The following is an 11,736-nucleotide window of genomic DNA, read 5'->3' as shown; positions in this document are numbered from 1 at the left end:
CTCCTTTGTCTCCATGCCAACATCCTCAGGCTCTTGGTGCTCCTGTGGGCTTCACTCCTTCACTGGAACCATTGTAGGGACTCAGCTCTGGTCACCCGGGCAGCCTGGCTCCCGAACATGTGTTACTGTGCCTGGTTCTTTAGTAGCTGGTGCCTCATCTTCTGTGGGCCCCTGTGGCCTGTGGGTGATTTAGAGGTATATTTCATTTCCAAATACTTACGGATTTTCCAGATACCTGTTACTGATTTTTAGCTTACTTCTGATATGGTTAGAGAACATGATACATGTATTAATTCCTAAAGACACTCAACACAAGGAAGATACTAGGGTCCTTGTTCTACAAGCTGGGGAAACACTGGCTCATGAGGGCCTGGCACCAGCTTGCACCCACTCTCAGCAAGGCCCAGGATGGCACTTCTGCCCGCACACTCGTGCTGCTGGTCAGGGGCACAGCCCCCTGTAATGTGGCTTTCCCAAGAGCCCATGAGGACCCTAAGTGTTGGTCCCGAGAGCCCAGGATGACCCTAAGTGTCTACCCCGAGAGCCCGGGAGGACCCTAAGTGTTCACTCTGAGTGCCCAGGAGGACCCTAACAGACCACCCCGAGCGCCCGGGAGGACCCTAAGAGTTCACTCAATGCATGGTGTCAGGTGCTGTCCCTGCAGAGGTCTGAGGGCTGGAGGCTGGAAGGGCTAGGTGAGCGCCACACCAGCTTCCTGCCCTTCCAGCCTGGTGGCCCCTTCTCAAAGCTGCTGGGTGGCAACTTGGTTCAACCAGCTTTACCGGGTGAGCCAGGGCCTGGGGGTTCCCAAGCCTGCAGGGATGAAGCTCTGGCAGCCCACATGCTGAAGTGCACAGTTCAGGGCAGACTCTGCTGCCTGCTGTCGTGGATGAGGGCGGAGCTGTGCCCTGTCATCACCGGCCCTTCTTAAGCTGGTTTGGGGGACCCTGGGAGTGGCCTTAGTCCCCATGTGCATCCTGGTGAGGCAGGGATGCCTCATCATGAGCATAAATACCAAGGTCGAGTGACACTTCTGGAAGGGACGTTTCTCCCGTGTGCAGCGGGGGTGGTGGCTGGTGCCGTGGCCCTGGGCAGGCTGCAGTGGCCTCCTGGGGGTCATTAGGTGGGCTGCAGCCCTTTTGTGGCCAAGGTGAGTTCTGGTCATGCTGTGTGGCTGTGTGCTCCCCTGCACGTGCCCTGAGGGCATGGCCATATCAGCTGGCCCAGCCCTGCCCCACTGTCCCGAGATGCTGGTGAGGGCGAGGGTGTTTGCATACAGCATGCCCAACTGAAGAAGCCTCCAGAAGTCTGTGACCAGGTCAGAGCAACTGGGTGTGGGCCGACCTTGTCGGGCCCTCTAGGAGCCTCTGCTTTCTCTTTTACTTGCCAGGCGCCAGGGCTAGGCCTCTAAGGCAGCCCCAGGACCCCTGGCCACCAGACAGGCTGGGAGTGCTGGGAGCAGCTTCCCTGGAGGGCAGAGGACTTCCACTTCCTTCTGCCCCACCTCTTGGGGCCTCCTGGGCTGGGCGAATCAGAAGGCAAGCCACCAGGGACTGTCCCCCTGTGGGAGGACTGGCGGGACTGTGGAGTTAACCAGAAGCCATCAGGAAGTGCCCAGGCATCCCAGCGTGCTCCTCTTCCCTGCAGTCACGGGTAGCATCTCCCAGAGGCTCTGCAGCCCAGACTCCTGGTTTGTCTTCGGTCAGGTGGGTCCTGGACCCTCAGGTGGGTAGGTCTGGTGCTTTTCTGAAAGGTGGCCAGGAAGGTTGGTGTCAGTCTCATTCAGGATCCTGGCGCTGATGCCCCAGAGCAGCATGAGGCTTTCCACAGGGAGCCGGGCAGCCTCCATGTGCGGCCCCATCCGTTTCACGGCCACTGTGTACATTTCAGTGGCATTACCAGCCGAGGCAGGTGGGACTCTGGATTCAGGCTGGAGAGGCAAGGCAGGGGCCCAGTGTTCCCAGGACTGTCTGCCGTGTGGGTGGTGCTTCTATTTAGTCCCTTGTCTGTTTGTCAAAATTGGCCTGAATGGGAAGACAAAGCACGGCAGGAAGTTGAGAAAATCCTCACAAGACTAAGCCTGGGGCAACTGTCTCCAGGAGAGGTGACCCAGCTCCTTTGGGCTGGAAACCAGCTTTCCCAGCGGGGCTGGAGGCTGTCTGAGGAGCAGGGTCTTGCGTGGGAGGCAGGACCATGTGGGTGCTCCCCGCCTTGGCCCAGTCACAGTCCCGGAGGGAGTGGCTTTCAGTGGCGGAGGCTTCTACCATGCTGGCAGAAAGGGACAGCAGTGGCTGGTCCCAACATGGGTAGTTCTTTTGTTGCAGTGAGCGAGATGGTCCTGGAGGGGGTGGCTGGGGGGCAGAAGAGTCCAGGAATTCACTGGTGCCCAGCACCTAGGAACCTGGAGAAAATGCCACAGCAGCACTCCTGGCTGGCCAGGGCAACACTGACAGCCCCTCCCAGGGTTGTGGGGCCAGGGAGTGGGGGGGTGACAGAGACACACTCCTGTGGGCAGCTCTACCTGGCTGGTACAGTGACCCTGGCAGCTGTGGCAGGGCTGGGCGGCAACTCTTGCATCATCAGCAGCCGGCCATGGAGGAGGGAGGGCACAGCCCGGGATGTGAGCGGGTGTCGGTCAGGGGAATGAGGAAGTCCCAGAAGGACCAGCTCCCCCAGCTGCTGTGCTGGTGGGAGGGTCACAGGCCAACCTGCTCTCACCCAGCTTGGCCTGGCCAGAGTGCCAGGCAGGTGCTCACACCACTCCACCCATGGAGGTGGCTGTCCTTGCAGGCTCCAGGGCTCCAAGGTGAATTGGGAGTGTCCAGGATGCAGAGGCCAGAGTGGGGGTCATGCTGAAGGGGGGGTTCCTCTCTCGGACCCATCTGTGCCTCCCTGGGTGCATATCTGGGTGACAGGATGGCCAAGGGGCAGCAGCAGGGGCTAGGAAAGGCTGTGGAGGGACCTGAAGGGGAAGGTGTCACTGTGTCTCTGCTGCCTCCCTGGGGGATCTGGCTGTGGGAATGGGCACCTCTCCTAGACGCCCCTGGGCTGATCCCCTTGACAGCCCTGACAAGAGCCCTGGCCCAGCATCTGAGAAGGGAGTGGGAGCAGGGCCTGGGTGGGGGCAGGAGGCCGTGTCACGCTCAGTGGCTGCCCCAACTCTCCTCAGCCTGCCTGCTGGGGCCATGTCGGACTACGAGAACGATGATGAGTGCTGGAGTGCCCTGGAGGGCTTCCGGGTGACGCTCACCTCGGTCATCGACCCCTCACGCATCACACCCTACCTGCGGCAGTGCAAGGTCCTGAATCCCGATGATGAGGAACAGGTGCTCAGTGACCCCAACCTGGTCATCCGCAAACGGAAAGTAGGTCAGTGCTGTCCCACAGGCTCCTGGCCCCAAACCCAACCAAGGAGCCAGCTCGGAGGTGGCTGCAGGCTCTGCGACCCTGACCCTCAACTCCAGAGGAACCCCACCCAGCTTTGCCCCTGGCCACCCAGTGAGGCCCAAACTCAACCCTGACATGTGGCCGCCCCACCCCCCAGCCCTCTCTTGCTGGCTCGGTGCTGCCAAGAGGGGTCATGGGGCTCCCACCACAGCAGGGACTCCTGAGACAGCCAAGGGGTGGGTGGGCAGCACTGCCCCCAGCCTAGCACCTAGACCCTCAGGGTGCCTCTTCCACGATCCAGACAGCAGCACACCTCCTCTGCGTCCCAGCCTCCACCTCTCCCCGCCCCCGGGCCCACCCATCCCAGCCCTCTGCCCCGCCAGCACCCCGCCCCTTTTTCGGCCTCTCTGGCCTGCAGGTGTTCTCCTGGATATCCTGCAGCGGACAGGCCACAAGGGCTATGTGGCCTTCCTCGAGAGCTTAGAGCTCTACTACCCGCAACTGTACAAGAAGGTCACGGGCAAGGAGCCAGCCCGAGTTTTCTCCATGATCATCGGTGAGTGACGGGGAAGGCAGGGCCAGCAGGGAAGGCGGGGCTGGGCAGTGGTGCTCGGTCAACCGACAGGCCCACATGCTTAGGAGCCCTGAGCTCCTGCCACAGCGCGAGGCGTGATGGAGCTGGACTGCCAGGGAACAAGGGCCCTGTCTGACACTGGCCCGGTCCACAGATGCGTCCGGGGAGTCAGGCCTGACACAGCTGCTGATGACTGAGGTCATGAAGCTGCAGAAGAAGGTGCAGGACCTGACTGCGCTGCTGAGCTCCAAGGACGACTTCATCAAGGAGCTGCGGGTGAAGGACAGCCTGCTACGCAAGCACCAGGAGCGTGTGCAGAGGCTCAAGGAGGAGTGCGAGGCCGGCAGCCGTGAGCTCAAGCGCTGCAAGGAGGAGAACTATGACCTGGCCATGCGCCTGGCGCGCCAGAGCGAGGAGAAGGGCGCTGCGCTCATGCGGAACCGCGACCTGCAGCTGGAGGTGCGCCTGCTGCCCCAGGGAACCAGGGTGGCCCCCCTCGCCTGGCCTGGTGGGGTCTGCGGGTCGGGGGCAGCCCCGTGGGTCGGCTGTCAGCACCTGGAGTGGATGGCTGGGCTCACCCGGCCTTCTGCAGATCGACCGGCTCAAGCACAGCCTCATGAAGGCCGAGGACGATTGCAAGGTGGAACGCAAGCACACACTGAAGCTCAGGCACGCCATGGAGCAGCGGCCCAGCCAGGAGCTGCTGTGGGAGCTACAGCAGGAGAAGGCCCTGCTGCAGGCCCGGGTGCAGGAGCTGGAGGCCTCGGTTCAGGTGTGGCTGCGGGCAGGGCGGGCACAGGTGGGGCGGGTGCAGCCTGGCAGGGTGGCATGGGCCTTCCCAGCTGGGCCATTGCTTTTTGCCCCCTTCAGGAGGGAAAGCTGGACAGGAGCAGCCCCTACATCCAGGTGCTGGAAGAGGACTGGAGGCAGGCGCTGCGGGACCACCAGGAGCAGGCCAGCACCATCTTCTCCCTGCGCAAGGACCTCCGCCAGGGCGAGGCCCGTCACGCCCGGGTACGAGCGCAGGCGAGGACATGTGGCCCCTGGGGGCCATGCTAGGCTAGGTGGGCTGAGCTCCGCCCACTCTGTCTGGAAGGTGGGGTGCGGGGACCCCAGTGCAGCATCTCCACTCACCCACTCCTGGAGGCACAGTGGATGGTGATCACTCCTTGCTCACCTGCACCCCATGGCAAAGGCCATGGGCTCCTTGTAGCTGGGCACGGCAGTGCCTGAGGCCTGGGGAGAGCCCTGCGCTGCTGTGGTCTGGAAGGGCGGGGTAATAGGGGCCTGGGGGCTCCTATGGCCTCCCCCAACATCCCGACTGACCTGACCCATGTTCCTGAGCTCCTAGCTGGAGCACCCCCCAACTGGTCAGAATGGGGAGCCTCAGGCCTTGGGGGCTGAGCTGCTACCCCCTGCAGTTCGTGGAGGAGAAGGAGATGTTGGAGCTGCAGTGTCGGGCCCTGCGCAAGGACTGCAAGGTGTACAAGGACCGCATCGAGGCCATCCTGTTGCAGATGGAGGAGGTCGCTGTCGAGCGGGACCAGGTGGGTGCTCACGGTGGGGGCTGGGGAACAGAGTGCCCCATTCGAGGTGGGTGCACCAGGGCCACAGGCCTTGAGGGCAGTTGTCAGAGGGTTTTTAATCTTTATTTTGTTATTTTTGAGATGGGGTCTCGCTATGTCACCCAGGCTGGCCTCAAACTACTGGCCTCAAGCAAATCCTCTGGCCTCAGCTTCCCAAAGCGCTGGGATTGCAGGTTAAGCCAACACACTGACCTGTTTTTTAAGTAACAGAAGGAATATCTAACACTAAAAAAAAAGTAAACTGATGAAGTCAATACTCCCTCATCCCAGCCTGCTGTCAGGGGAAACTTCTACCATCCCGCTCCATCTTAACAGATATTCCCCTCCCCTCCCCCCCTTCCCCTCCCTGCCATCTTCTTCCTTCCTTTCTCTTTCTTTTTTCTTTTCTGCTTTCTTTTTTTTTTTCTTTTTTGAGCCAGAGTTTCGCTCTTGTCACCCAGGCTGGAGTGCAATGGCGCAATCTTGGCTCGCCGCAACCTCTGCCTTCTGGGTTCAGGCAATTCTCCTGCCTCAGCCTCCTGAGTAGCTGGGATTACAGGCACGCCACACCATGCCCAGCTAATTTTTGTATTTTTAGTAGAGACGGGGTTTCACCATGTTAACCAGGATGGTCTCGATCTCTTGACCTCGTGATCCACCCGTCTCAGCCTCCCAAAGTGCTGGGATTACAGGCTTGAGCCACCACGCCCGGCCTCTTTTTTGCTTTCTTCCCTTCCTCCCTTCCTCCCTCTTTCTTTCTTTTTTTCCCCTTTAACATGGATCATAGGAAAGAACCTTTTTTTTTTTTTTTTTGCTTTTGTTTTATGAAAATGGAAGCCTTCTGTCTTGTTTTACCAGTAGCTTTTTTTTTTTTTTTTTTTACTTTTAATTTGTCTTACCAGTAGCTTTTTTTAATCTTGAAAAACAATCTTGGCTGGATGGGGTGGCTCAACCCTGTAATCCCAACAGTCTGGAAGGGCGAGGTGGGTAGATCACTTGAGGTCAGGAGTTTGAGACCAGCCTGGCCAGCATGGTGAAACGCTTTCTCTACTAAAAATACAAAAATTAGCCAGGCATATTGGTGGGCACCTGTAATCCCAGCTACTCAAAAGACTGAGGCAGGAGAATCACTTGAATCCAGGAGGCGGTGGTTGCAGTGAGCTGAGATCGTGCCACTGCACTCCAGCCTGGGTGACAGAGTGAGGCTCCATCTAAAAAAAAAAAAAAAATTTGACATGGTGGCCCACGCCTGTGGCCCCAGATATTTGAGAGGCTGAGGCGGCAGCAAGGACAGGGCTGTGTCTGCTTCCCAGGTCCCGTCCCAAGTCCCATTCTGAGGTTGTTTCTGATGGACACCATTGCTGCTTCAGCGAATGCTGGACTGTGGTTTGCCTGAATCAGGAGCCTTAAAACGAGACCCCTGGGGCCATAAAGGAAGCCCCTGCCCCCGAGAGAGAAGCTCAGGCTTGGAGCTCCTGTAGGGGCCCCACCACAGCCTCACTCACACCTAGCCCACCCCAAGTTGGAGAAGAAAGGGCAGGTTCAGCTGTGCTGCGTGGGGGTTGGGGCTGCTCCCGAGACAGGACCTCCCTTGGGGCTGTGCAGGGAGGGGGAGTGGGCAGGGATTAGGGAAGCTGAGTGGGCAGGCGTTAGGTGAGGCCCTCTCAGCCTCTGCTGCGTGGGTGGTCAGGCCGTCTTCTGTCTGCATGTTTGCTCCTGTGCCTCAGCGTCTGCGGCAGGGACAGGGATGGTAAAGCATGCTGCGTTCATGAAGGAGTTTTAGCTATGGAGGGTCAGGTTCTCCATATCAAGCTGCATCCAAAATTCATCCCGTGTGCATGTGTAGGGGTGCATAGCACACGCTGTGTCCACCGGGGGTGCAGGCATGGGAGGAGACAGAGGAGGGCTGCAGGGCCTATTCTGAGGGTGAGCCTTCCTTATATTGTTTTAAGTGTCACCTTTACAATCCCTCAAATGCTGGCTTCATGTCCGCAGAGCACAAAAAGGGAGGGACTGGGGCTGGCCACTGCAGCCAGCGGCTGGATGTCCTCGGGGCCTGTGCTGGGAGTTGGGTGGTCAGGCTAAGGACCCAGGGTGAGCTTGGGGCCTCACTGAGGGTTGGTCTTGCACTGTCCTGTCAGGCCATCGCCACACGGGAGGAGCTGCACACCCTGCACGCCCGGGGCCTTCAGGAGAAGGACGTGCTGCGCAAGCACGTGCGGGAGCTGGGCGAGAAGGCTGATGAGCTGCAGCTGCAGCTGTTCCAGCGTGAGGCGCAGCTCCTGGCCGTGGAGGGCAGGCTCAGGCGGCAGCAGCTGGAGATGCTCGTCCTGGTGGGCCTGGTGCATGGGGCAGGGAGGGGAGCTGAGGGGGTACAGGGCTCGGGGAGCATGGAGCCTCAGGATACCCTGGCCCTGGCCTTCCTTACCCAATCCTCCTCTGTGATGGGCCCCAACCTAACGGAGCCCCTCCTCGAAGGGGGGTGAGGGCAGAGGGGCAGATTGGGGCCCCAGTAGGAAGTGGGCTGCAGGGCTGGGGTGGGGCCTGGGCCTGGCCATCAGGTAGCCTAGCAGGTGGTTCTGTTCATGGAGGGGGTTGTTGTGGCTGAGGGCATGCCCAGGGCCCCCCGGAGGATCCCACTCTTGTTCCCTGTCCACTCCATGTCTGGGGAGCCCTAGGCCCTCACAGCCTGCCTACTCACCCCATTTTCTATGACCGCAGAGCTCCGACCTGGAGGATGGCTCACCTAGGAGCTCCCAGGAGGTGAGTGAGACCCCAGCCAGCATAGGGCTGCCCCTCCTTCACCTGAGCTGCCACCAGGCATAACCCCACACTTCCCGTCACATGGTCCTCCTTGGTGGCCAGGCTGGGTGGAGGAAGAGCAAGCAGCCACACACTAAGGCCTCCGACAGCTCAAAGGGTAAGGACAGTGCCCACCTCCTGGCACCCTCATGGCAGGACCTTCCTGGCTGGGTGCCTGAGTCGCTGAGAAGCTCTGTGCAGGGGGTGACAGCGATGGCCAAGAGCTGGGGTGGGCAGTGTGGCCAGGTCCAGTCCCTGGCAGAGGGGCCTAACAGGACATCTCGCTTCTCTTCCGAAGCTCTCGCTCCCCCAGGACCTGGAGGAGGACACCCAGCTCTCAGACAAAGGTGAGGAGGTGATGGCTGTGCACCCGGAGGCCTCCCAGCTGCCCCAAGCGAGGCCCATCTTCAGTGCAGGCAGCCGTGCGTGACACACGCCTGTCTCGGCCTCTACCACCCTCACTCCACAGATGGGGAAGCTGGGGCTGGGGGATAAGTAAAATGGACATGGCACCCAGAGAACAGACCAGAGTCCAGTTGGAACCCAGGGCCCTGGTTGGTGGGACAAGTGTTCCCTGTGGTGGGGAGTGTGGTGCCCCTTAGGGCAGCCCCCACGGTGCAGAGTCCTGCCTGCTCCAAGCTTCCTCTTGGGCAGAGAGAGGTGGCAATGAGCAAATGCCCAGGTGCACGAGGCTAGGGGTGAGAAAGAAAGTAGGGTGAGACGGGACTCCCTGGGGCTTGAGGGACAGGGCCCAATGAAGGGGTGGCCAAGGGCCTGCTGTGTCCCGGGGCCATGGGGCGGGGCAGTGTCGGGGGCTTCTAGCGGTGGGGCAGGACCCCTCTGCCTGTCTGGAGAAGGACTGGGGTTGCTAGCTGGGAGCAGCCTGAGTGCCCAGAGTGGGCCGTGGTTATGGGGTAGGTGTTTGCTCTGAATGTGGTATCAGGCAGGGGTCGGGGAGGGCCCGGGGGAGGGGCCCTGGGAGGCTGCATGGGAGTCGGACAAGCTTCTTGAGCACCAGGCTGTGGCCTTCGAGCTGAGGCGGAAAGGGAAGATGGAGTTGCAGATGGAGAAGTGAAGACCAGCACCTTTGGCCGCAGCCCAGAACAGTTGAACGTGGGGATGCTGAGCCCCCACGTGGGCAGAGGCGAGCAGGACCCAGGAGTCCAGCTCAGGCACTACTTCCATCCCCTGGGGTGGCTGTGGCAGAAGCCCCAGGGGGCAGGTGTGAAGGTCAGAGGGTGAGCAGGGGAGGATACTGGCTCTAAGGAGGGGCTGCCAGCCACCAGGATGGCCCAGGTCTGGCCCTCCCTGGGGCATAGCTGAGACTGGACGTACGTGGTTTCTGCCCAAGGATCCTGATCCCTGGTCTGCCCAGGTTCTGGCAGGTTTTGAGGGGTCCAGCCACCTGAAGGTTTTCTCCCAATTGCCGCAGTACCCCAGCCCCCCCTCGGGAGGGCCAGGACAGCCAACGTGGCATCCCCAACCCTCTCCCCAGGGCTGACATGCCCACAAATGCTTTGGAGTGATGGGGGGCAGTGCAGCTCAGGCCCCACCCAGGCTTAAGCTCCCCTGAGGTCTGCGAGGCCTTCCTGCCTGGGGGGCAGCCAGCTCTCCGACAAAGGTAGGAGGTGGCAGCTGTGCACCCAGAGGCCTCTAGGCTGCCCTGAGCAAGGCCCATCTTCAGCACAGGCAGCCCATGACATGTGCCTGTCTCTGTTTCCACCACCCACACTCCACAGATCTGGAAGCTGGGGCTGGGGGATAAGTAAAATGGCCAAGGTCACCCAGAGAACAGACCACAGAGACCAGGTGGAACCTGGGGCCCCAGTTGGCAGGACAAGTGTCCCCTGGGGTGGGGAGGGAGAGGCAGTCACTGGTGGGAGTGCTGGGCCTGGGTTGCTGTCCAGCGGCCTCCTGGGGCAATGAACAGGCAACCTACAGAATGCAGTCTCCACTGGACCCACGTGGGGGTCCCACCAGGCCTTGGAAGACAGCCCCACAGGGTGTCAGCAATGCCGAGGAGGGGTGTGGCAGCCTGGCTGTGCGTGGCCCTGCAGGTGGGGTGGGCAGACCCCGCAGGAATGACTCTCCTTTCCAGGCGGCCTGGCCGGCGGTGGGAGCCGGGAGCAGCCCTTTGCAACTCTGCACCAGGAGCAGCTTTCACTGATTCCCCATGTAAGGCTGTCTCAGGATGGGCTCCCCCAGCTGGGGGCCTCAGGGTGACTGATCACAGGGAGGGTGGCTCCTCACCCTGGGCACCCCCTGCAGTGGTCCCAAAGGCTGAGGGGTGACCGACCACAAGGTCTCTGTCCTCAGTGCTTGGGGTGCAGTGTCTGGGATGTGAAGGGGACCACCCTCCTTTCTCGGGCACTGCAGCAGCTAGTGGAGGCTTGGAGGTGGATGCACCGGGTCCTGGTTTCTTGGGGGCCTTTACAGCAGATGCAGCATCAATCCTGAGTAAACTGGCACAGGAGCCCTGACAGCAAGGGCTGCCTCAGGCTTTGTTGTAGAAACGAAGGCCTGGAGCCCAGGCTGGAGCTGTGGCTTGGCCTCCTGGGTGTGTCCTGGCATCTGAAAGGCAGAATGCCCACACTGGCTCCCCTCCTGGGGTACAGGCAGGTCCCCCGGGGCAGACTTGGCCCTGAGCTGGGCTGAGGCTGTCTGGGCTCCCTGCTTCCCCACCAGTCTTCAGTTTCAGGGGCCAGTGGGGGGTGCGTGACAAGGGTGGGGTCCTTCGGGGTGCCGGCAAGAGCCTTCCCCTTCTCCAGGACGCAGGCCTGAGCAGCGGGGAGCCCCCAGAGAAGGAGCGGCGGCGCCTCAAGGAGAGTTTTGAGAACTACCGCAGGTAGGCAGGTGGCCCCCAACCTCCTCCAAAGTGGACTGGGGAGGGGTAGCCGGGTTTGCGCCTGAGACCCCTGTGTCTTCGCAGGAAGCGTGCCCTCAGGAAGATGCAGAACGGCTGGCGGCAGGGGGAGGCGGACCGGGAGAACACCACGGGCAGCGACAACACCGACACCGAGGGCTCCTAGCCACAGCAGCACGGGCCCGGCCCAGGGCACGCCTACCGGCCCTGCCACCCACGGGTGCCGACGCCCTGGGCTTGGAACCAGGAGTCTGGTGCCCTGAAAGCCCCAGCCCGGCCCCCGAACGTTGGGGTGTTCTGTTAAGCGACCTTCAGCTTGCGGAGCCCACGCGGGTGCTCGCCACCCCGTGCAGACGCATTTGCGTAATGTCAGGGTCTGTTCTATTTCACTATGTAACACACGATACATGCATGCATTGTATAAGTGTTAGAAAACGCGGCTACGTAAATAAATAACACGGGTGACCCGAATTCCCGCTCCCACGCTCGGGAGCAGCCCTACGACCGTCCCTCCTCGCTGCGGACCCGCGATGTCCTGGGGTGCG

At 61.1% G+C, this 11,736-nt stretch overlaps 1 protein-coding gene across 6 annotated transcripts; it reads left to right on the top strand.

Moving 5' to 3' along the window:
* The first annotated feature begins 1,620 nt into the window (after window positions 1–1,620).
* CARD9 (caspase recruitment domain family member 9) lies at window positions 1,621–11,662 on the top strand. 6 transcript variants are annotated; one of them, XM_078332051.1, is made up of 13 exons: window positions 1,621–1,706; window positions 3,170–3,369; window positions 3,806–3,943; window positions 4,116–4,420; window positions 4,554–4,733; window positions 4,832–4,975; window positions 5,383–5,508; window positions 7,668–7,859; window positions 8,248–8,289; window positions 8,627–8,675; window positions 10,427–10,503; window positions 11,097–11,173; window positions 11,258–11,662. In XM_078332051.1, exons 2-13 carry the CDS (start codon window positions 3,186–3,188, stop codon window positions 11,355–11,357), a joined length of 1,614 nt encoding a protein of 537 aa, XP_078188177.1. In that variant the 5' UTR covers window positions 1,621–1,706; window positions 3,170–3,185; the 3' UTR covers window positions 11,358–11,662. The 6 variants fall into 6 exon arrangements, with proteins under 6 accessions (XP_078188177.1, XP_078188170.1, XP_078188162.1 ...); XM_078332044.1 differs by having other exon boundaries at window positions 3,170–3,943; XM_035263046.3 differs by lacking the exon at window positions 1,621–1,706 and having other exon boundaries at window positions 2,873–3,369.
* Window positions 11,663–11,736: the final 74 nt, after the last annotated feature.

Source organism: Callithrix jacchus, chromosome 1, assembly GCF_049354715.1.
Source record: "Callithrix jacchus isolate 240 chromosome 1, calJac240_pri, whole genome shotgun sequence".
Classification (NCBI taxonomy): domain Eukaryota; kingdom Metazoa; phylum Chordata; class Mammalia; order Primates; family Cebidae; genus Callithrix; species Callithrix jacchus.
This window is presented reverse-complemented; position numbering and strand designations above follow the sequence as displayed.

What these genes read in the sequence shown, in the direction of transcription:
- CARD9 (XM_078332017.1), top strand. Translation starts at nt 3,021, where the DNA reads ATGGGCACCTCTCCTAGACGCCCCTGGGCTGATCCCCTTGACAGCCCT. An exon ending in AGCTTTCACTGATTCCCCAT is followed by an intron (nt 10,504 to 11,096) that starts GTAAGGCTGTCT and finishes CCCCTTCTCCAG; the next exon opens with GACGCAGGCCTGAGCAGCGG. An exon ending in AGTTTTGAGAACTACCGCAG is followed by an intron (nt 11,174 to 11,257) that starts GTAGGCAGGTGG and finishes GTGTCTTCGCAG; the next exon opens with GAAGCGTGCCCTCAGGAAGA.